This window comes from Podarcis erhardii (assembly GCF_964252035.2).
Source record: "Podarcis erhardii genome assembly, chromosome: 14".
NCBI lineage: Eukaryota > Metazoa > Chordata > Lepidosauria > Squamata > Lacertidae > Podarcis > Podarcis erhardii.
Window position 1 is genome coordinate 40,184,745 of NC_138503.1, and position 24,717 is coordinate 40,209,461.

The 24,717-nt window shown below is 45.0% G+C and overlaps 2 protein-coding genes across 9 annotated transcripts in view; one reads left to right on the forward strand and one right to left on the reverse strand.

The window, feature by feature from the left end:
- Positions 1-8,912, reverse strand: part of ABCC6 (ATP binding cassette subfamily C member 6) — a 41,007-nt gene extending 32,095 nt beyond the window's left edge. For 2 of the 8 annotated variants that reach the window (XR_014151039.1, XM_081839521.1), the window contains exons 1-4: positions 7,520-8,909; positions 5,056-5,232; positions 2,575-2,700; positions 1,075-1,212 (exon numbers count right to left, since the gene is read on the reverse strand). Coding sequence is in view for 5 of the 8 variants with exons in the window: in XM_081839521.1 (XP_081695647.1) it covers positions 1,075-1,212; positions 2,575-2,700; positions 5,056-5,232; positions 7,520-7,726 (648 nt within the window). In the remaining 3 variants the exon portion in view is untranslated. Of the gene's footprint in view, positions 1-1,074; positions 1,213-2,574; positions 2,701-5,055; positions 5,233-7,355; positions 7,491-7,519 lie in introns of those variants that run through there. The other 6 variants (XR_014151038.1, XR_014151040.1, XM_081839519.1 and 3 more) reach the window with 6 other exon arrangements.
- A 2,180-nt stretch (positions 8,913-11,092) lies between these two features.
- The window catches only part of LOC309329074 (BOS complex subunit NOMO1-like), a 34,434-nt gene continuing 20,809 nt past the window's right edge, over positions 11,093-24,717 (forward strand). The window contains exons 1-14 of the mRNA XM_081839561.1: positions 11,093-11,254; positions 13,017-13,106; positions 13,864-13,909; positions 15,456-15,556; positions 15,676-15,782; positions 16,467-16,539; positions 16,765-16,917; positions 18,113-18,250; positions 19,171-19,260; positions 20,204-20,309; positions 20,408-20,558; positions 21,658-21,835; positions 22,765-22,906; positions 24,007-24,138. Coding sequence (XP_081695687.1) covers positions 11,108-11,254; positions 13,017-13,106; positions 13,864-13,909; positions 15,456-15,556; positions 15,676-15,782; positions 16,467-16,539; positions 16,765-16,917; positions 18,113-18,250; positions 19,171-19,260; positions 20,204-20,309; positions 20,408-20,558; positions 21,658-21,835; positions 22,765-22,906; positions 24,007-24,138 — 1,654 coding nt within the window. The 5' untranslated portion in view covers positions 11,093-11,107. The remainder of the gene's footprint in view (positions 11,255-13,016; positions 13,107-13,863; positions 13,910-15,455; positions 15,557-15,675; positions 15,783-16,466; positions 16,540-16,764; positions 16,918-18,112; positions 18,251-19,170; positions 19,261-20,203; positions 20,310-20,407; positions 20,559-21,657; positions 21,836-22,764; positions 22,907-24,006; positions 24,139-24,717) is intronic.

Here is a 24,717-nt window from a genome sequence, read left to right on the forward strand (position 1 = left end):
CACTCCCGCTCCCAGAATTCTTTGGGGCACGGCATGGCTGTTCAAAGTGGTAGCATGGTACTTTAAATGTATGGTATAAATGTGGCCTCTGAGGCCTAGTGCCTCTGACCCAGGAGATAGTACAGTGCACCCTCCGGATATGAATTTAATTCATTCCGGGGTGGGAAAGAATCTTTCAGCAACCACCCTTGTTGCGACCTCTAGGATAATCCAGAAACAAGGTTTGAAGTTGGTACAAAAATGGTATTACACACCTGTAAGGTTATATCACATTACAAAATCTGGAAGTAAGAATTGTTGGAGGAAATGTGGAGTGATGTGAACATACAGTCCTATGTGGTGGGGTTGTCCGTTAGTTAATGAATTCTGGAAACAGATTGGCATAGAAATATCAGGAATTGTGGGTAGGAAGGTGGAAATATCTAAATTAATGGTTCTTATTAGCCTGAGTAGCACCGAGTTAGAAACAAAAGAGGAATGTAAATGGGTAAAATTGATGGTAATTGCAGCCAGACAGGTTATAGTGAGTAACTGGAAAAATGCAGAAGAGCTAGGGGTGAAGCAATGGAGGGGGAAATTGAAAAATATTATAATCTTAGAATATCTAACTGTTAAGATACATAAAATGAAAGAGTTTAAGGTCAGTGAGGAGGATTGGTTTGAGAAGATATTGAATTATTTGGGCAGGTTTGAACAATTTGGGGCAATTAAAAGTTCAACAAACCTTGTGGAGGGAGGAATGTATATAGAACTGTACATATGTATATAGAACTGTACATATGGTTGATTTGAATATGTTATTATTGATTATGTATGCCCAATGTATCAGCCGCCTGGGGGGTTTCACTGTTCTCACTGTTTGTGTTTTGGTGGTTGGTAAAAAAATAAAAATTAATAATAATTTTAAAAAATTCATTCCAGGGTTCTATACACACCCCAAAAATTACTTAACTAGAGGCCCCGCTTCTGCGCATGCGCGAGGCACACAGAGTGCTTCTGCGCATGCATTTGGGTCCACTGTATATAGCCAGTATGAGTAAGCAATTATAAACTTATACATAATTATGGACTTACATCTACCACGCCATGTTGTATTTTGGAGCTAAAGGGAACGATAGAAGAGAGGAAGAAGAGTAACCAATACACCAGCAAAACACCCGAAGACTGCACACCTTTCAGTCGTTCCATGTGGGTTAGAAATATCACCAGGACCTTTTAAAAAAAAAAAGGCAGGAAAACAAAATGCTTCATATAAAACATTTTAAAAACAGGGTCCTACTAGGTTCAAATTTAGTTCTATCTAGCCATCAAACCAACATGACAAAAACGTCGAACAGCATGAGAGTAACACAGGGTAACGTCAACAGAAATTGATTTAGACCCAAATGAAAAGTATATCCAATATAAACAACCCTTAAAAATGCCCAATATAACTGGCAGCTGGTAACATGCCCGTCTTTTCAAACATGGCAAAATAAATTTGTGCAAATCGCGGGGGGGGGGGGGGGGGGGAGTAACACCTAAAGGAATAAAAGCATGAAACAAACTTAAAAGTCTGAGTCTTCCCAGTAGGACACAGCATTCTTTTTTACGATGTTATCATTGTAAAAAGCTTAAAGTCCTGCTAAAACACAATCCCATTTGTAAGGCATGGTCACAACAATTGAACCAAATGGGCCTCCAAATCTTATTCGGGACCCTAGCGGGGAAGGTATGGGGTACTTTGGGGCTGAAGGTGTTTTAATCCTTTACTTGTGCTATTCTGGATCATGCCCAACACTTGGAATATGCACTGGGGGAATTAAAAAAAAACACCTTTCTTTTTTCAAGGTAGGGCCATGGCTTTGTGGTACAGTATCTGTCTTGCAGGCAGGGTGCTCTACCACTGAGCTACAACCTTCTGTACACTTCTATGTGGCATCCCTCCAGGTTTTTGAAGAGTGCTGCTCTCATTCCCTTCCGTCTCCTCCAGCTGAAGCATGCCCAATTCCATTCTCATGTATGCACTGCTTTTGAAGAGGATCAGGAAGTTTTGGTTGGTTTGTTGTTGGTTTTTTTAAAAAGAGGCGCAATGTGAAAAACACAATGAGAAAATTGTTATGTATTGAAGTTCTCACCCTGACCACCAGGGGTATTGTGTATATAGTTTTCACTCAGGTCCACGTACCGCAAGTTAATTTAGGCGGGAAACCCTGGGCTGTTGTTGTTACAATGTTGACAGCCGGCTGCCTATAAAAGCAGGCTGGCTGAGCTGTTTGCTGTTCAGTTCAGTTCCAGCTTACTTATAAAGAACTACAGTGATACCTTGGGTTACATACGCTTCAGGTTACTGACTCCGTGAACCCAGAAATATTACCTCGGGTTAAGAACTTTACCTCAGGATGAGAACAGAAATCGCATGGCAGCGGGAGGCCCCATTAGCTAAAGTGATGCTTCAGGTTAAGAACAGTTTCAGGTGAAGAACGGACCTCCAGAACGAATTAAGTACTTAACCCGAGGTACCACTGTACTTGGAGAAATTTCTGTGCCGTCTGCTATGTCCACCCACCACTTAATAAAAATAATAAGCGTTACCATTGTGACCACTTGCAAAGGAGGAGCAATGATAAATCCCGGTGCACGAGGAATTCCTTGGGTTGCTTCCCAAAGGATGTAGAAGGCAGTTGACAGACACAGCAAGAGCAAAGCAAAGCCAAGAACCTGGAAACAGGGAGAATGCCTCAATTAGAACAGCAAAGGAAAGAGTGGGTGTGAGAAGACCTTTGGATTACAAACCTGCGAAAGATGAGAAAGAAGAAGAGGGAAGTCCCTGGAGTACTTGGAATATTAAAACTAAAAAGAATAAAGCAACATGATTGGGACTTTCCTCCTGAGTATGGAAAAGTAGATGATCCTTCGCAGCAAACACTTTTTAACATTCTGGATGAAAGAAAATATGATGTGACTCTGACTGAACTCCTTCGGGGTCTTAGGACCAACAAAGAGGACTACCAATATAGTTGGCAGAGAGGGACTGACAGAGAATCAGACGCCTCGGACGTGAGGAATCCGGGCTAAGAACTATTTTTTGTTTGTTTTTTGGACATTTGTTTGGGAAGGGACAGAAACCGGGGCAGGGGGGAGAGAGAGAATAGAACTATAAAATGTTATGATTTGTTTTATTTGGTCAATGTGACCTATAATTAATATAATAAAGGGAAAATTTGTGGAAGGGAAGTTAGATCGACCTTAAAAAAAAAAGAAATTAATGATTATAAGAGAATTGGATAAGTTGAATATAGATAAACAAAAAGAATTAAATTTTTAAAAGCAATATGAATATGTTTAAGAGGTTAGGTAAGAACTTGCTGAATTAAATTATTGGAACTGGGATGTAAGAGGAGGGGGTGGAGGGAAGTCAATGAAAGTGGGTAAAGAAAATTAGGGTATGTAATTGTATTTGTGTGTTTTTGTCTTTGTGTGTATGTTTGTTGTTATAAAATGTAAAAACCCAATAAAAATTATTTTTTTAAAAAAAAAAGAGGAAAGAGTGGGTGTGAAAGGGGCAAAACAAGGCATTAACATCTCACCTGTTTCTTTCTAGCCATGAAGGATTTTAACTTCTACTCAGAGCAGGCGTATTGAACTAATTTAGGTTCATTCATTTCAATGGATCCAACGACTAAAAGTTAGTTTGAGTAAAACCCTGAGGAAACAGAGGCGTAAGTGTGCCTCCGGGTGACAGGTTCACAGAGTATTTGTCTTGATTTGCTTGCACATAGCTTACACAAGGTTCAACTATGTCCAGTCTTATTTAGTGGGGCTGTCCTTGAAGACGACTGTGAAACTTCCATGGGTTCAAACTGGCTGGGGTTCCCTTCACGTCTTGCATAACCCATTCTAAAACATCTGCATTGGTTGTCAGTTCATTTCCAGGCCCAGTTCAAGGTGCTCACATTACTACTGCTGTTGTTGTTGTTCAGTCGTGTCCGACTCTTCGTGACCCCATGGACCAGAGCACGCCAGGCACTCCTGTCTTCCACTGCCTCCTGCAGTTTGGTCAAACTCATGCTGGCAGCTTTGAAGACACTATCCAACCATCTTGTCCTCTGTTGTCCCCTTCTCCTTGTGCCCTCCATCTTTCCCAGCATCAGGGTCTTTTCCAGGGAGTCTTCTCATGAGGTGGCCAAATTATTGGAGCCTCAGCTTCAGGATCTGTCCTTCCAGTGAGCACTCAGGGCTGATTTCCTTAAGAATGGACAGGTTTGATCTTCTTGCAGTCCACGGGACTCTCAAGAGTCTCCTCCAGCATGGCTCCAAATACCTCATCCCCAACAGACCCCGGGGGTGTGGGTTTTATGATCAACAGATAGGGCCCTATTGGTTGTTCCACCGCCCTCAAAAGCTTGGCGTGTGTCCTGGGGCCTTCTCTGGGGCAGCCCCATCGTGACTCTCTGCCCACAGAGGTGTGTCTTCATTCTGTAGCTTTCAGTGAGAGCTGAAGACACACCTCTTTTATCTGGCTTTTGATACCTGAGGTGTAGACTTTTAGGACCTGTCTTATTTCTGTGATTGTACGTTGGTTTGAATTGTGTTTAACATCATGTTTTAATGATTCTAACCTGCCCTGAGACCTTAGGGTGAAGGGTGAGTTGTAGTTGTTGATAATAATAATAAAGCATTTGTTCTGATTTGGTGAACTTTGGGCTCTCAAATTTCAGTGGTGCCCCGTGTGATGCTGAAATTCGGCGCCTCTCGCTCTCCATTCTAAAGCATTATTTTGGCGCCCCTTGCAGCATGGCAACCACCTCTGACAGGTAGGTTATATGACAATGAGCTTCCCAAATTCCTGATTTGCTTGTGTATTTTAAAAAATGTTTCCCCACAAATCCTTCATTTGTTGCACACTTTTCAGTGCATTCCCCACCACTTTCCTAACCACAAAAAGGCCCTTGGTTGTTTTTTTTAAAAGTGGATTCATTAAACTACGATGACGGGGTCATGTAATCCACACCTAAATTTCCAGTACGTGATTGTAAATCTCCTGCAAAATGATGACAGTCCGGTGAGCCTTACCATTTTTGCTTTGAAGATAGCCGACATCCTGATGTAACCTCTGCAGTTTTTCCTAAGATAGAGGTAATAGACAGGGAAAGAGACCCAAAGGTAGACACATGGAATCCAAATCAGCACGGTACTCTCAAAACACGAAGTGAAGCTTGGGGTAGCTGTATGCCATGTCTGGTTCCAATCCTGCAACGACAGAAGAACATGAATGCTAAAGTTTTAAAGCAGGGGGGGGACAACCCGTGTTCTGCGGAGGACCACTTTCAGTCTTGAGGGCTGCATACTGCAGCAGGTGGTATCAGAGTAAAAAGTGGGCATGGTTGTCAGGCAGAGCTATAAGAAGGTGAGGGAAGCCTTTATTATTTTTTTAAAAAGAAATAAAACTGAACCTGGGACCTTTTATATGCAAGGCATGTGCTCTGCCACGGAACTAGGGTACTTTTATAATCCGATTCCCAGTTCAAAATGCTTGGAAATTAGACTTGCACCAAAGCCATTTCTATGTATACTGAATGCAGTAACAGAAAAGCGCTTTGCACATGCTCAGGGGCACACCCTTAAGAGGGAACAGCCAGCATTGCAATGTTTTAGATAGCTGATTGTTTATTTTAGATGTGATTATTGTTGTTTTACTGAGGTGACTGCCCGGCTGTGATAAGATATATAGACACCGTGAAGGGGAGTGTATGGCTGTTCCAAATAAATAAATGCACTGCAAACTTTTTTCAGAATTGACCCTGCTTTGTATCCTGAGTGTTTTTGCCTGGCTGGAATGTGTCCTTGAACTCTGTTCATGCCTCTTGCTTGTGTCGAAAAAAAGCCGACTGTGCAAAGGCAGAATTTACATTTGATGTTCCACCTACTTTTGCCTCTGGGACTTACATCTGAATAGATGTTTAGAGGATTTAACTGTTAAATAAATAAACAGATAAAATTGTACCGTCATTTTAAAGCAGTACTGACTCCATCTCATGCCCTAATTTTCAAATATTAAGGTGCAAAAGGGAATAATTTCAGCTGCAGTCTATGAGAAAAGATTAGCACATTTGGATGTGTGTGTGTTTTAATTGCCGCAGAAGTCCAAAGTTTCTCAACGGTACACAGATACTGACAGATCAGTAAGGAAAGTTTAACAGGACCATTGACTAGCCTGGCTTCTTGCTCATTGAGCCTGCCTCCAGAATGAATTTAGGGGAGAAATCAGGAACTTAGCATTAAAGAGAGATGAAAACAGTGGTGGCTGGTGCCCCACTGCGGCTGGCAGGGTGGAAGGTGGGGAGGCCCAACAGTAGGCGGGGCCAGAGCCAATAAGAGGCGGAGCCATCTAATTCTAGTTTTGTCCCCATCCTCCTCCCTGCTGAGGTCTACAAAGGGCAGCACTGCAACTGGGGCTTTATATACATTTGTGGCTTAAAATGCACATACTCACACCCTTGGCTGCATTTCAAGTTGCCTTTGCACATTGCTATACAAACCAGAGAGGGGCTGAGGATATCTTCACTGGATACATGTTACATGTTTAGATTCCCTGCACTTGCAACTCTCATGCCCCTTGATTCCCATTCAGGAAGCTGTCATCTGCACATGTGCAACAGCTTTCTCAAGCGCACACACCTCAGCTTCATTGCGGAACCGAAGGCGGCTTGCCTTTTCGTATCAGATGCAAGGAGGCCTGAGGGGCAACGCATTGGAGAAACCCCTTGAGAAACTGTGGGGTAGCTGTGGATGTGTGCCAAGCTCATGTGTGCACAGCCAAGCTCATGTGTGCACAGCTTGCAACGCCAGTGAGGAGAGAGGGCATGTGTACATGTGAAGGAGCGTCTCCACCCCCATCGTTCTGCCTGGACACTGAGGTCCAGCACCGAGGGCTTTCTGGCGGTTCCCTCACTGCGAGAAGCCAAGTTACAGGGAACCAGGCAGAGGGCCTTCTTGGTAGCGGCACCTACCCTGTGGAACGCCCTCCCACCAGATGTCAAAGAGAAGAACAACTACCAGACTTTTAGAAGACATCTGAAGGCAGCCCTGTTTAGGGAAGCTTTTAATGTTTAACAGACCACTGTATTTTAATGCTTTGTTGGAAGCCTCCCAGAGTGGCTGGGGAAACCCAGATGGACAGGGTATAAATGATAAATTATTATTATTATTATTATTATTATTATTATTATTATTATTATTATTACTACTACACAGCCTTAGGAGGAGAAAGCTGAAAGCTGGAAGAAAGAACAAGGGGAGGGGAGAAGATGAGGTTGGTGGGAGTGACCCATTCGCCCCACCACACTAGGAAAACACGTGGCATGGCCCCTTACCTCTCTGTGTTCAAGTGGATGTGTGATTTGCTTAGTTGTGCAAGAGGGACAGCGAGCAGGAGCTGTAAATGTTATGCAGCAAAGAGGCCACCAGACCTACTTTCTCTCTTGTTGCAGCTCACCCAGAAAACTTTGCCCAGCTGAGACATGTGGCTGACACTCACCCACAGCTCGGCAAACTGATCCTCCTTGGATCTGCACAGCCAGCTCACTCCGCTCATGGTTCCTGCTTGTTGCCTTCTCAGCAGCCACTCCTGATCTTCCGCAGCTGCTCCAGTCTGCTTTCTAGTCTCTTTTCCACAATTCCTGCCCCCTTTGGCTTGAGAACTGCCTCTTTCAAGGGGCGGGGATTCAACTAGCCTCTCTAACATGGACCTGTTTTGCCAAGGGCATGCCTTCAGCAGATACAGGTTTTTTTGTTTAAAAAAAGGGGGGGTTGATTTTAAATATGCCCAAATGGCAAAAATGGGAGATTATTATTATTAATTTCATTTTTGAACTGCTTCCTTTGGGGCATCCTGAAGCAATGTACAACATAATTACTGGTAACACATAAAACAGTTACATATATAAACAATTAGAATAACTGCACATATGAAAACATGTTAAAGCCACAATTATAAATAAAACAAACCATTTAAAGCAGCAGCATCTCAAACTGCAATTTCAAATGCAGAGCAAATCTAAACTGGGATAAATAATTTAGGAGGCTTCTTGAGGACTCTTCCAACCCTACAAGTCTATGATTCTATGAAAGAGGAATGGCTTTAGCAGGCTCCAAAAAGACAATAGAAGAAAGGCACATTAATATGTCTGATGTGCAGTGGGAGGGAGTTCCAAAGGGTAGGTGTGTTTGGGCTGCAAGCACGCCAGACATTTAAAGCACACCCTGCCAAAGAATCATGGGAACTGTAGTTTACCCCTCATAGAAATTCCCAGCAGCCTTAGCAGATTTACAATTCCCAGATTTCTTTTTGTTTTGGGGGGTGGGATGTGCTTTGAATGAATGCTGTGTAAAAGGCCCAATTCCAACAGGGTGCAGAGAATGGACGCCTCCTGCAAGGTGTCCTCTCCTGCAGTACATTGGGACAGTTTGGGTAGGTAAGGGGTGAGATGATCTTTTAGCATGTCTGGGTAATTGTACTGGAGCGCCAGAGAAACATTTTAATACATGTATGTCTGGCAACCCTAAACCATCCCTCTCAATGCAGAAGGGCAGAAAGTGAGCTGGATTCCTGCTACAGGCAAAAGGGGTTTTCTGAGGCTGCTGTAGTAAAGTCCAGCGGGGCTCGGGCAGCAGGTTTGTTATAAAATAACTGAATAAACCGAAAACTGGTAAATGATTCTCCCAAGCTGCAAAGCAGCCCACGATTTAGCAACAGCAAGTGCAATGGGCTTCATGCCACCTGCTCAGTTTTGTGGTGTGTGATTTTATTGCTTAAGTAATCCACCTCAGGAATCCCATGGCCACTTCTGTCTTCTTCAGCATGCAAACTTTGGAACTCCCTGCCTATTGACATCAGTCAGTTACTCTTTTTTATGCAATGCTAAAAACATTTTTTTTTTGGGGGGGGACACAGGTTGCGCTGTGGGTTAAACCACAGAGCCTAGGACTTGCCGATCAGAAGGTCAGCGGTTCGAATCCCCGCGCCAGGGTGAGCTCCCATTGCTCGGTCCCTGCTCCTGCCAACCTAGCAGTTCGAAAGCATGTCAAAGTGCAAGTAGATAAATAGGTACCGCTCCAGCGGGAAGGTAAACGGCGTTTCCGTGCGCTGCTCTGGTTTGCCAGAAGTGGCTTAGTCATGCTGGCCACATGACCTGGAAGCTGTACGCTGGCTCCCTTGGCCAATAAAGCGAGACGAACGCCGCAACTCCAGAGTCGGCCACGACTGGACCAAATGGTCAGGGGTCCCTTTACCTTTAAAAACATTTTTGTTTATACAAAACAAATTCCTTCCAGTAGCACCTTAAAGACCAACTAAGTCAGTTCTTGGTATGAGCTTTCGTGTGCATGCACACTTTGTAAAATGTTGACATTAAACTGAGTTTTTAGTACTGATAATTTCATTGTTTCATCTTTCTGTAAAGTGCTTTGAGTTGTTGGGTTGTTTTTTTACCATCAAGCAGTTTATAAATTTTATGAAATAAATAAATAAAATGAACAGAAATCAATCAATAATAATTTATTTACCAGTTTTCTTAAGCAGGTTTGCTCAGGAGTTAAGTCTCATTGCATACCAATGGGAACTTATCAAGTCAGCAGAGCCTTGCAGCCCTGTCCCAACCAGGTTTACTCAGAAGTAAGTTCCATACTGAGGTTAAACATTAGAGTGCTTAAGAGTGTAGCTCGACTGCACAATCCTTCCTTCAGAAATAACAGCGCAATCCTAACCAAGGCTGCATAAGCACTATACATTTAAAAGCAAATGGCTTTCCTCAAGGACTCCTGGGAACTGTAGTTCACCCCTCACAGAGTTACAACTCCCATAACACTTAAAACTCCCAGGGTTATATCCTACTTTTCCTCTAAAGGAGCTCAAAGTGAGCACACACAGTTCCTCACAGTCTTAATTTCATTCTCACAACAACCCTGTGAGGTAGGCTAGACGGCGACCGGCCCTGGGTCACCCGTGAGCTTCATGATTGAGTGGGGATTCGAACTCTGGCCTCCCAGTCTGACACTCTAACCACTAAGCCACACTTCTGCTCTAGTGCAACCCCAGAGGCCCCGTCTCCCTCCTCCTCTATTGAAGTGAAGCCAAGGAAGAAGAAGAAGAAGAAGAAGAGTTTGGATTTGATATCCCGCTTTATCACTACCCTAAGGAGTCTCAAAGCGGCTAACATTCTCCTTTCCCTTCCTCCCCCACAACAAACACTCTGTGAGGTGAGTGGGGCTGAGAGACTTCAAAGAAGTGTGACTGGCCCAAGGTCACCCAGCAGCTGCATGTGGAGGAGCGGGGAAGCGAACCCGGTTCCCCAGATTACGAGACTACCGCTCTTAACCACTACACCACACTGGCTCTCAGGAGGGCGAGATGGGGGACTTATTTTTATCCACTGCATTTTGTCCCACCATTTTCCTCCAAGGAGCTGTACATGGTTCTCCCCCTCCTCATTTTAATCCCACACAGCAACCCTGTCAGGTAGGTTAGGTTGAGAGAGGCAGTGAACTGCCCCGTCCCCAAGGTCATGGCCGAAGGGGGATTCGAACCCGGATCCTATCCCAACGCTCTAAGTCCGGCACCCCCAAACTCAGCCCGCTATTTGCTTTTTTGAGGCTACAATTCCCATCATCCCTGACCACTGGTCCTGTTAGCTAGGGATGATGGGAGTTGTAGTCCCCAAAAAACATCTGGAGGGCCGAGTTTGAGGGTGCCTGCTCTACGTCACGCCGGCTCGCGGCACGTTCTACGTCAGGAAATGGTTCTTCAGGCTCAGACGTCGCTCATTCTGAAAGCCCTGCGTCCTCCTCCCCCCCTCAGCCCCCTCAGCCCGTTCGGAGCGCCTTGCTAACCCCCCTCAGCCCGTTCGGAGCGCCTTGCTAACCCAACCCTGCGAGTCGCAACTCCCCTCCCAGCCGCCAGGGGGAGCAGGGATAACCCTTTCGCCTCTCGCACGCGCTTGCTTCCTTCCGGCCGGGAGGAGGAGACCATAGAGCGCATCCGGCACATGCGCCGTCGCTCTTCCTGACTCGGCGTCGACCTTCCGAGGCTGCTCGGCGCGGCGGGGCTGAGGGGGGCGAGGGAGCGGCGATGCCGCGGGGCTGGGCGCCGGCGGCGCTCTGGTGGCTCCTGTGGGGCTGCCGCTTGTGGGACGCGGCGCGGGGCTCCGAGGATATCGTGGTGGGCTGCGGGGGCTTCGTCAAGTCCGACGTGGAGATCAACTATTCCCTGATCGAGGTGAGCGCTGCGCCGCCGGCTTCGCCCGCTCTGTGTCTCGCATTTGAAACAGGGGGGCGGGGGGGCGGATAGGTGAAGCAGCTCCTGGGGGACTGAGAGGAAGAAGAAGAAATGGATCAAGGGCCTCTTTCTCATTTTACTTACCCTACTTAATTCATAAAATTCATACTACTTAATTCATAAAATTCATACTACTTAATTCATAAAATTCATACTACTTAATTCATAAAATTCATACTACTTAATTCATAAAATTCATACATTGATTGTGAAAAACAAACACCCACCTCCCAAACCCCTCAACGCGCTTTACGGAAAGATAAAGCAGCAGCATCAAGGAAAACGTACAACCCTAGTTTAAAGCAAACAAATGTTTAAAACTCTGAAGTGGGTTAAAATCACATCGACTTTCCAGTAAGGTATGTTTTTTGAAGGCTCCGAAGAGAGTTCAGCAAAGGCCCCTTGCACAATCTCAATAGGCAGCAAGTTCCAAAGTAGATGCTCCGATCAAGTTCCTTACCTTGTACTTTTTAGTGCATGGCACTTATATAGCTGTAGGAAACGCTCACCTGATGCATAGAATGGATTTATTGCACCCCGAACTCTTTAACCCGTTAGTTGCGCAAACCTAAGTTTGCATTATGCAGTTGAGCTCCTCTTATGAAATACTGACAACCTGAAGGTGTCTTGCATTCACCCTGCACTATCCTGCTACAGAAGAAGGAAAGCCTGTTCTGTGAGCAGCGCTGAAGCACAAAGCAGGTTGTGTGCCTTTGCCAGTCCAGTCGGGAGAAGTTATACAGTTGACAGCCATTTTCCTGTTCCTGGGGGGGGGGGTTCCTGTTCCTGGCCCCCCCACATATTGGCGGAGTGCGTGTAAGTCCACCCCCATTGCACTCTTTTTGTGACGTGTTAAGTGATGCCTTCAGGTCACTTCAGGGTTCAGTGTGGGGCGTGATTGTGCGTCTTTCAGATAGTGGCTTCTCCTCTGGGGTGATCAGACAGGCTAGGTATTTTTTTTTGCAGGCCACTAACTTTTGTCGGCTTATTTGCAAGGCTGCTTTAGCCTTTCATGTAAAGTAGGGTGGGACACCTGTGACCTTCAGATGTTGCTGGACTACAGTTCTTATCGTCCCTGACCATTGGCTGTGCTGGATGAGAATTGATGGGAGTTGGCATCCAATGACATCTGGAGGACCACAGGTTCCCTACCCCTGCTTTAAACCATAGGTGCAACATACCAGGGATAAAATGGCTGTTTTGCACCTGCATGCTCCTGCTCTGCTACTGGTAACTAAGCTTTGCTTTGGCTTAGTGTTACATCCAAACCCGGGCTTGTGTTTTGTCTCCCTCTGAACAAACTGAGAGTTGTATCCAAAGTTTCTTCTTAGCTTACTGGCTGTGTTTTGTTTGGCGGAGCCGAAACATGAGCCTATGTTTGGACATAACGCTGAGCCAAACCATGGCTTTCCTTCCTGGAGTGGAGCAGGAGGAGGAGTGGGGGGACAGACATGAAGCACTTGTTTTCTTCCTGCTCACCAGCATACAGTGTTTTTGTTTTGAAACCATATATTTAAGCTTAACTGTGTTTTAATGTGTCGTGCAAACCAGGTCATTGTGTGTTCTGTATTTTTTTTTTTTTGCAAAAAGCTTTTGAGTGTATTTAATATAAAAAAGTGAGGTATATCAGTTTAAAATAATAAATAATTGCTGTAGCAGAATTACCATATTCCATTGTGGGTTTTTTGCTTTTAATTTATAGATTAAATTGTACACCAAGCATGGAACCTTGAAATACCAAACAGACTGTGCTCCAAATAATGGTTACTTCATGATTCCTCTGTACGATAAGGTAAGCAACCATATGGTATCTGAACTGTGACAGCCAGGGGTCACTAACCTTTTTGTACCAGTGGCTAAATTTGCAAACTGGAGAAACTGGGAACACCATCACCCCACTCCACACTGCTGTCAACCACACACTGCTGCTGTCTGTTCTACAGGCTACAGTGGCAAGCTTTCAAGCCTAATTTTAGCGCTGGGTGAGGGAGGGGCTACATGTTCCAGGCTAGTGACCCCGGCATAGGTCTTTCTTAGTTTTGAGTTTATTTTTCTGCCCTGCGTGTACAGCTAATTGCGCAGAAGTTAAATGTATGTAAGTTGAGGGCTTACTGTACTGTGTACAGTTCGGGTAACTTCACCCGGAAAGGGATATTGCAGAATTGGAAAAGCTTTCAGAAAGGGAGACCACAATTATCAAGGGGATGGAGTAATGCCGCTAAGAGGAAAGGTTGGAGCTTTTGGGACTTTTAAGTTTAGAAAAAAGGTGAGTAAGAGATGACGCAATAACAGATTATAAAATTATTCATGGCACGGAGAAAATGGATGGAGAAAAGGTTCTGCCTCTCTCATAACATTCAGAACTTGTGGACATCTAAGGAAGTTGAACGTTAAAAGCTTCAGGACAGATAAAAGAAAGTACTCCACCTAGTGCATAGGATTTATTGGATACCCCTTAAGATAGAAGATAGTCAACTGCTGGGTTTTCTTTAGAAAGTTGTTGCGTTTTTAATTGTAATTGCAAAAAATGTTCACGATTTCTTTTGTAGGGGGATTTTGTCCTTAAAATTGAACCTCCCCTAGGGTGGAGTTTTGGTATGTATTTACCTGTTTGTTTGTTTTTTGATGGGGTGGGATATGAATTGTTCCAAATGTTGGTTTTAGATCATTTTGGTGTGTATGTTTGGCTCTGCTCACTTTTGGCATGCTGTCTGAAAAAAAGGTTTGCTGACCCAATGTACAGAACTGCGCTGTAACGCTGCAGTCATGCATTGTCGTCTGGGAATAAGTTTTGGGAATAACTCACTGAAAAGGACAGTATAGGATTGCACTGGACTGAAACTGAAGTTTTCAAAAGTTCATTTCTAGTGGCATTTGCTTCTATAGCTGGCATGGGGAACCTTTGGCCCTTCAGTTGTGGCTGAACTACAGCTCCCTACTATCCCTGGTCCTTGACTGGGCTTGCTGGGACTGAAGAGAGTTATAGTTTTGCAACCGGAGCACCAAGGATTCCTCACACCTGTTCTGAGGTGATAAAAAGTCAAAAGCTATAGAGATAAGAACAGGGCTCTGTGTAGAATAAGCTGGGCCTTGCATGGTGAAAAATGTGCTGTGACCCTGTCCCTTTGGGGGGAAATGTTGCCTTGATTTTATTATCTGTTTACTGAAAGTCTTTCTAAGCTACTTAATTTTACAAAAAAACAAAACCAAAACCCTAGCTGTATAAAAAAATCCTTAAAAATCCACAGTATCATAACAACAGTAAAACAGCACTAAGTACACAGAAGCAGGTAAAAACAGGAATTCAGTTTTGAATCCGTCCCCCTGCAAGTATAATGAAAACAACCAATAAAACAGGTAAACCAAACAACTCTTTGGATCACAGCATTTAAAAAACGATGCTAAACCTGTTTGTCTGATATTGTCTCCCCTTTCCCATTACTAAGACTAGGAATCACTTGCAACTTACAAATCTGTTGACCAGAAGTGTTCAAAATAATCCACATAAGGCCCTCCAAACCTGACCGTAGGTCTGCGGGGGTCTTTGATCTGATGAACTGATATTAACAAATGCAACAAAACTGTTCCAAATGTCATCAAATGGGCCTGTTTCTGTCTTCTAGCAACATGGTGGAGGAATTCAGAAATAGCAAGGCCCAATCTCATGGGTCAGGGAAAACTTTGGCAAAATGATAGCATCTTCACATGATGTCCGAAGCAACCAAGGCCATACCTGCCTCATGTTTAACCACTATGCATCTACTCCATACATTAAACCACCCTTATACCATTTTTAGCAGTCATGCTTGCCCCAGAGAATTTTGGGAACTATTGTTTAAGGGTGCGGAGGCTTGTTATGAGGTCCTTATTTTTACAGAACTGCATTGATTGGTTTAACAACCAATCCCTCTTCTCTGCAAGGGAAATACTGTTCTCCTAACAACTCTGGCACCCTTAACAGACTTACACTTCCCAGGATTCTTTGCTGAAAGCTGCACCTGTTGAAATGGCATCATAGTGCTTTAAAATGTTTGGGGCGGATATGGTTTAAGGAATGATGCTTCATGTATAGCAGACGCAGAAGACATTGGCATAATTTTTCCTCCGTTTAATACTTTCTCTTTCATTCCCTCCCCACCAGAGCCCACAAGCGTGGACATCCACGTGGACGGCATCAATGACATTTGCACTAAAGGAGGAGACATCAACTTTGTGTTTACAGGCTTCTCCGTAAATGGGAAGGTAAAAGGCCCTTGCAGTTTGACCGTTGCTGCCTCCTTTTGGAGGAGGTGATGGGGAAGCAGGTCCTCTGTGCTTTCTTCCCTGCAAGCTGAAGAGCTGCTCTGTCCCCTTCTTTCCAGGTTCTCAGCAAAGGTCAGACACTGGGTCCTGCTGGGGTTCTTGTTGCACTGCGGAATCTGGGTTCAGAGGCAAGCATACAAGCCACAACCACTCAGCCGGGCGGAAAGTGAGTCTGACTTGTTTGACGCAGGGCTGTATCTCATGCTGTAGCTTCAGTGGCGCAGCAGATTTCTGGGTGTGCAGCGGATTTTCCACTTCCTCTCCAGCCCAGCCTGCCACGCCCACCCTCAAAATAAACTCTGGAGAGTTGAGGGGCTCCCTGGAGCAGCTTTGGGGAGCACCCAGGTGGGAGGAGAGGAAATGGCAGCCCCATTGTGCCAGTGGGACTGCATATGTGGAGCATTAGTTTACAAAGCATAGGTTATCTACATACAGCACTTAGGACTCACTATAAAAGTGATTTACGAGCAGAAAAACCCAACTGTGCAAGTGTTAAAATACAGAAATCCATAAATAGCATGCGCAGTAAAACAACCCCATTAAAAACAGCACAGTAACTAAAAGGGAAGGATCTGGCTGAGAGAGCAAGGTAATGCCTGCATAAATAGTGTGTTGCTTGTATACCAGAGGTGGTTTTTGGACAGTTAAAAATGTAGGGCCTGAGCGACCGCCTGAAAGTTTTTGCTTCCGATTCCTCTCTTACAGTTGGGCAGGGATTGTTTGAAAAAGAAGGGCAGGGGACCGTAGCTCAGTGGTGAAGCACATGGTGGGTCGGTACAAATATCATCGTACGGCACACACTTGTTAGCCAGAGCTATTCTGTTTGTGAACCAACTTTCATTTTCTACAGGTATGCCTTTTTCAAAGTCCTTCCTGGGGAATACGAAATCTTTGCTTCCCATCCAACCTGGATGCTGAAAGAGGTGAGTGCTGCTGTAAATTGAAGCATCAAGCTTGCACACAAATCTGCCACATATGCTGCTGAAGTGATTTTAAGGTGCTTACTTTCTCAGAAGAAGAAGGATCTTTTAATGGTCAAAATGGTTTTATATTTACATAAATTACCAAAAAAAGGCGCCTCCAAAACCATATGTTAACTGTTTTTGTGGAATTATGAGACCAACCGTTCACATTTTTCTATATTTCAGGCCAGCACAACTGTAAGAGTGACCAATTCCAATGCTTATGCCTCTGGCCCTCTCGTTGTCGCTGGTTACAACGTTTCAGGATCCGTCCGGAGTGATGGGGAGCCCATGAAAGGGGTCATGTTCCTCCTTTTCTCGTCGTCGGTAACCAAGGAGGTCAGTTGTACATCATGCAAAAGAGAGGGTTGTAGCCAACTCTCCCCCCCCCCCGAGTGACCTATTGAAACTAATGAACCCAAGTTAGTCATTCCCATTAATTTCAATGGGTTTACCTTGAGTAGGACTAACATTGGATACAACTCAGAATGTTTTTGACATCTGTAGAGATGTGATATCGGTCCTGTTTTTTTACCCCCTCGTACTGTTTTTGACAAACGTGCCTAACTGCAGTTAAATGAGCCTGGTCTTCATAGAATGAGATAGTGGTAGAGTCAGGCTGTGGAAGAAAGGGACTGTGTCGCTTAATTCATTTTATTCATAAAAAGTATTTATATACAGTGGTACCTTGGGTTACATATGCTTCAGGTTATATACGCTTCAGGTTACAGACTCTGCTAACCCAGAAATAGTACCTCGGGTTAAGAACTTTGCTTCAGGATGAGAACAGAAATTGTGCAGCAGCGGCACAGCGGCAACGGGAGGCCCCATTAGCTAAAGTGGTGCTTCAGGTTAAGAACAGTTTCAGGTTAAGAACAGACCTCCAGAACGAATTAAGTTCTTAACCCAAGGTACCACTGTATCTCCATTAAAACGAAAAAAAGCCAAAACACTTCCATACAATAAAATCCCTATTAATAAAGTTAAAATCAGAAATCACCTACCCTTATTGGAAAGAGGTATTCTTACTTGCCTGCATAAATCTTACCGAATTGAAAAGTTTTCAATAGGTATTTAAAAGCTGAAACAGATGGTGCCTTCAGAGTACAGATAGAGGACCACATTTCTAAAGTTTTACCAACCATCAGGGATGATAGGAGAAGTATGCCAACAACTTCTAGGGATCCAAGCTTGAACACTGCTCCCATCCATCTGGTTTGTGGGGAACGGCCAATGCTCCAAAGTAATTAGATGATGGGCGGTGTGAGTTTCTCTTGTGTCTTGGGAAGGGGAGGGAGCAATTCTGTACCTGAGTTCCATGTGCACAGTCCTGGTTTTTGCATCTGAAGCATCTGTTTTGTCTGCTGCTTAGTGAGCCAAATTCCATGTTTGTTTACGTGAAGAGGGAAGACCATCTCCAGATGAATGGGGAAGCTTTGGCAGCCACGGAGCTCCATTTATGCATTGGGAAATTCTGTGCTTCTCGGGGTTCCTTGCTCTCGGTACAAAGGATTGTCTGCCTTATTTTGTACAGGACATCATGGGCTGCAGCACCACTCCAGTTGAGGGCTTTCCTGCCAGGGACGATTCTCTCGCCTATCTGTGCAATGTCATCTCCAAAGAGGACGGCTCGTTTACTTTTCTGTCTTTGCCGAGTGGGAAATACACTGTGGTGAGTAATGAGTAACTTCCCCTGCCTTTCTGAACAAGGATTTCCTCAAAAGTGAAGGCTGCAAGCAGGGGTCATCAGCCTTCTTGGGGCCCATGGGTACAGTTGGAGGTCATAGAAACTAGTGTGTGTGTGTGTGTGTGTGTGTGTGTTGACAACAACACTTGCACTCTACAGCCACACACACCCTCATCTCCCCACTGCAAACATCAAGTAGGCTTGAAAAAAATGAAATAAACTTTTTTCAAACATATTTTGTATGCGTGTGAAAGAGCGACAGAGATTTATTTTTCTCCCATGAGCTCAAGATGTACATGGTGCTCCCCCTTAAGGTAGAGGTAGAGGACCCCTGACCATTAGGTCCAGTCATGACCGACTCTGGGGTTGCGGCGCTCATCTTGCTTTATTGGCCGAGGGAGCCAACGTACAACTTCCGGGTCTTGTGGCCAGCATGACTCTGGCGAACCAGAGCAGCACACGGAAACGCCGTTTACCTTCCCGCCAGAGCGGTACCTATTTATCTACTTGTACTTTGACGTGCTTTTAAACTGCTAGGTTGGCAGGAGCGCTCACCCCGTTGCGGGGATTCAAACCGCCGACCTTCTGATCGGCAAGTCCTAGGCTCTGTGGTTTAACCCACAGCGCCACCCACATCCCTCTCCCCCTTCAGGAAGATACATATTATTACATTGGGCTGTATCCAACTAAGTATTACTCAGAGTATACTCATTGAAATGAATGGCCGTTAATTTCTTTACTCTGGTTATGGCTAACGTTAGATGCAGCCGATTGCCTGGAGGGCTCCTAGATTCAACAGTCGCCATTGCTGGAGAAACACCTCCCACTGTGATGGATTGGATTTTGTCTGGATTTATTTTTTGGAGAAACACGTTGCTTAACCTGGGGCTCTGCATTCTTCTCAGGTCCCCTTTTACCGAGGCGAGAGAATTATGTTTGATGTTGCTCCATCTAGATTGGACTTTACAGTGGAACATGACAGTTTGAAAATTGAGGTGAGCTCTTCTCGAATTACCCTTCTTGCACTTTGGATGAATTTAGGTAAAGCATACGGTACGGATGGATGTATCTTAACCTGAAATAATCCAGCAATTCAGAACTATTTCAAATGGGGTAGGAGGGAGGAAAAACAGTTCCAGTATGATGCATTCTAATTCCATCCTTTTCCACCCGTGGTAAAACTACTCATTGGCATTTAAATTCTGGATGGTGGTTTGCCAAGAAATGACCAAAATACTCAAACATCCCATTCCAACTTCCCTGCAGCTTTTCTTAAAAAAACTGAATCTATGGGATGATCAATTGAAAAGTTTCAGCTCTCAGAAACACTCGATGAGGATGCTGGCAGTTGCCAGAACCTCAGTTGCCCACCAGTGGAGAACCTTGTAGGATTTGCGACTTTTGCTTTGGTATACAGTTTAGCATTAGCTGAAAAAAATAACTTCTAAATCACGTGTTGCCAAAGGCTTGGAGGACCCTGAAAGATTCTTTGCTGTTTGGTGGGATTTTATCTTATGTACGAAAAAATGGACACACGGGACTCCCTTTCCGTAGCATAATGTATAATTTTTGTTTTCCTAATGGTCTTAAGTACTTTACAAACCTAATGCTAAATCCTTCTCAGATATACAGTGTGCCTTTTTTGTACTTCTGTTATTTTTATTATATTGATTTAATTTACCTCAAAAAAAATCTCTCTCTCACACACACACACACACACAATATTGTCCAGTGGTACCTTAGAGACCAACTAAGTTTGTTTTTGGTATGAGCTTTCGTGTGCACCAAGAACAAACTTAGTTGGTCTCTAAGGTGCCACTGGACAATTTTTAAAATATTTTTCTACTGCGTCAGACCAACATGGCTACCTACCTGAATCTAATAAAAATATTTTTTTTATTATTCAGCTGTTGATCTCTCCTACTTCCTCCCTTTCAGCCCGTTTTCCATGTCATGGGCTTCTCAGTCACAGGGAGGGTTTTGAACAGTCCAGAAGGGGAAGGCGTTTCAGATGCTACTGTGACCCTGAATAACCAGATTAAAGGTATGTGCTTCTTGTTTTGCTCTGGCGTCCTACCTATTGGATGCTTTTGGGCCGAGCTGAATTCAAACACAATCTGTCCATTTTTAATCTGTCCACAGTTACTACCAAGTCTGATGGCTCTTTCCGACTTGAAAACATAACCACCGGAACGTATACCATTCAAGCCCAGAAAGAGCACCTCTTCTTCGAGACCATTACGGTGAAAATTGCGCCCAACACTCCCCAGTTGGCCGACATCATCACAACAGAGTGAGTGTCTGAGTAGAAAGCCGAGCAAGACAGCAAGGGCAGGATTGGGGTTTTTCAGAGCAGAGCCAAGAGGCCTTGGGATAGGAGCACAGAAAATACCATACACCAGGGAGGGGCTGTAACTCAGTGGTAGAGCATCTGCCTCACATACAGAAGGTCCCCAGTTCCAGCCCCAACATCTCCAGGTATGCTTAGGGAAGATCTTCTGACCTCCTGTAGAGTTGCTACCAGTCAGAGTAGACAATGCTGAGCAAGATGGACCAATGGTGTGGCTGACACAGTCGAAATAAATAAAAAAAATTGTCCAGTAGCACCTTAGAGACTCCTTAGAGACCTTAGAGTTTTTGAGTGTGGTGTAGTGGTTAAGAGTGGTAGACTTGTAATCTGGGGAACCGGGTTCGCGTCTCCGCTCCTCCACATGCAGCTGCTGGGTGACCTTGGGCCAGTCACACTTCTTTGAAGTCTCTCAGCCTCACTCACCTCACAGAGTGTTTCTTGTGGGGGAGGAAGGGAAAGGAGAATGTTAGCCGCTTTGAGACTCCTTCGGGTAGTGATAAAGCATGATTTTAATCCAAATCCAATGATATTGTCCCACCTTTCTTCCAAGCCACTCATGGTGGCCTACAGAGATCTCCCCGTTTTATCCTCACAGGAACCCTTTGAGGTAGGTTAGGCAGTGAATAAGTGACTGGCTAAAGGCTACCCGGTGAACTTCATAGCTTTGAACTCTGCTTTCCCAGGTCCTGATCCAATACTCTATCCAACATGGGAGCAAGTGTGGTGTAATGGTTAGAGTAATGGACCTGGGAGGCCAGGGTTTGAGTCCCCAGTCAGCCATGAAGCTCCCTGGATGCCCTTGGGCCAGTCACTTCGCACTCTTGGGCCAACCTACCTCACAGGGTTGTCGTGAGGGTGAAATGGGGAAGAGGAGAACCATGTGCCTTGAGATCCTTGAAAGTTACAGGTGGTACAGTGTATAATTGTCAACAGCAACAACAACAGTGTTGTTATATCAGAGTTGGGAACCCTGTTGCCTTTTAGATTTCCAGACAATTCCAGTTGTTCCTGACCATTGGTGATGCCCTTCTTTCCTCAATAGGTTCAGTGTCTGTGGCCAGATATCAGTAACTCGCTTTCCTGACTCTATCAAGCAGATCAACAAATACAAGGTGACGATGTTGCCTCAAGACAAGGACAAAACCTTGATGGTTACTACGGAAACAGATACTCGCGGTGCTTTCTGCTTCAAGGCAAAATCGGGTGCCTATGTCATCCAGGTCAGAATAACTAATACCTCTTAAGAAAAGAAATAACTTGTAAAAGCAGTCAAATTTGGAAGCTTGGGAGCAGATTTTTGTTTCTCAAAGCGGTGGGAGACCTTAGGCCCAGGGACCACATGTGGCCTTCAAGCCTCTACCTGGCCCTTGGAACCTTTACTCTCCCTGATTTGTACCCCCAGTTTTTCTCTGGCTGGAATGTGTCCTTGAACTCTGATAATTCTTCTCTCTTGCCTCTTGGAGGGCAAAGGAATGGGTGTGGGTGTATAGAAACTAGACCAGGGTTTCCCAAACTTGAGTCTCCAGATGTTTTTGGGCTACAGTTCCCATCATCTTTGACCACTTGTCCTGCTAGCCAGGGATGATGGGAGTTGTAGTCCAAAAACAGCCAGAGACCCAAGTTTGGGAAACCCTGAACTAGGCTATTACACAAAGGGAAAATTGACATTCATTGCTCCACCCACCACTGGTATGTGAGCCCCAGATGGTCGGCCTGAGGGAAGTGCGGCCTACAATTCCCATCAGCCTTTGCAAGCATACTCAGTGACCTCCTTGCATATTTCCAGTTCCTTGCTCCTTGCTGCTCAGCGAATGGGGTGCAGCTGTTGCCTGAGAACCAGTGTGGTGTAGTGGTTAAGAGCGATAGACTCGTAACCTGGGGAACTGGGTTCGCTTCCCTGCTCCTCCAAATGCAGCTGCTGGGTGACCTTGGGCTAGTCACACTTCTCTGAAGTCTCTCAGCCCCACTCACCTCACAGAGTGTTTGTTGTGGGGGAGGAAGGGAAAGGAGAATATTAGCTGCTTTGAGACTCCTTCGGGTAGTGATAAAGCGGGATATCAAATCCAAACTCTTCTACTCTTCGTCTTTTATCTGTCTTGCTCCATTTCACACAAGGAAGTAATTCTCAGCGTCATTTTCTTTGCTGTAGGTGATCGTTCCCGAGGCAGAAGCCAGAGCTGGCCTTGCTTTGAAACCCAAGACATTTCCTGTGACGGTTGCCTCCAAACCAGTGCTGGACGTGACTTTCTCACAGTTTCTGGCCTCCATTTCGGGGAAAGTCACTTGTTTGGGTAAGATTTGCGCCGACGGGTGGAAATAGTTGACTTAGGTTGCTCATATAGTCTTGTGGGAATAGCCGACACTGTGCCCTCCAGATCTTGTTGGGCGTCAACTCCCATCAGCCCCAGACAGCATGGGGTGATGGGTGTTGCAGTCCTACAACATCTGGAGGGCTCCACGTTGACTACTGTAGCAATATAGCCACCAAGGCTAAGGCCTGCGGACCAGCAGGGAATCTCCCAGCACACTAAACTATCCGTACGCCTGTCAGTCTCCTTAAAGGAAGCTTTACTTCCATTTGGCAGTCCTCCCCCCCCCCCCCCGCCAATTGGGGTGGAATTGAGGAACATCAGGCTGAAATGCTGCCCTCCAGGCCTCTCTGTCTGGCCCCTTGGCCCTCCCTAGGCTATAGTGCCTCTCCACAGCCCTCACCAATGTTTCTCCACACCATTGAGAGCTGTTTCCTGGCTGGAATATACCCTTGCAGCTGCCATAATGCCTCTTGTGCACCTGGATGAAGAAAGCTGTGCGTCCGTCGTGTCCTCTGAATTTTGCACGCTTGAAATGCAGCCTACAAAGTCAAGAGCTTTCTCCATCCTCTTTCTGCCTGGCCCTGCCTCAGCACTGGAATGTGGCCCCCAGGAAACCTTCCACGAGGGAATGCTGCTCTTCCCACTCCTGTCATGGCACAAAATATAAAGCGTTGAATTGGGCCCCTGTTTGCAAATGTGTGACGTACAGATATCCTTGCCTGGGAACTTGTGGGTTGTATATTTAGTGTTGCTCGTACACAGAGTAGGCCTGTATATTGACATGACTACCTGGGGGCCATGGATTTCAGTGGGTCTACTCTAGAGGGGAACTTTGCTGGATGCAACCATGTGATTGGCTGCAAATTCTTGTTGAGTGTCTGCTTGCTGGTAGATCCAGGTTTGTTCTCAAATGAGTGCTGTCTCTCATCAAGAGGCTAACATCTGAATCAAGGCTCTATCCTCTGCTCCCATTTCTAGGAATCTCTGACACACACCCCCTCCCAAAAGTTCTAAGGAGGCTGCTGAATAAACATGTCAATCTGAAATCTGCACATTCTCCTCTTTTGGTCTCCCCCCAGATGCTTGTGGCGAATTGACGGTGACACTCCAGTCTGTGAACCGGCAGGGGGAGAAGCGTAGCCTCCAACTTGCAGCAAAGTCTAACTCGGTGACTTTCTTGTTTGAAAATGTGCTTCCTGGAAAGTATAAAAGTAAGGACAATGCAGGGCTTCTAGTTTGGATGTAACCAAGTCGTCCGCTAATGCAAAGATTTCCACCTGTGTAATGGAACTTAATCTTCTTATGTGCCTTCCCTAATTACGCCAAAAAACCTCTGGAGCAGATTTTGGGGGGCCAGGAGAGGGCATGTGGAGGGAGGGAGCCTGGTTGCACAGGTGTGTTTATTTATGTTTATTTATGCTCCACTTTTCACCATCATCATTTATTTCTGTGCTCCCTTTCCAGAGTTAAAACCATGCTGAAGGCAGCTTCCAACATGAAAACATTTATTTCATAATTTTAAAAATATATAACAGCAGTCGTAAGCCATAAATAAAAGCATGTCAAAATGTACACAACAAAACTAAACCACCTCCACATAAGACATAAGAACTAAAAACAAAGCTGCGAAAAAATAATATCAATGGGACAGCAGAATTAAAATCTCCCAAAATTTATTCTTGACCCCAACAAAAATCCCTAAACAATACCCCACTTTTTGGACAAGATATGTCTCCACTGAAGTTCAGCCTTCAGTGTTTAATCAATTTAATATGCTAGATGCCATTAAA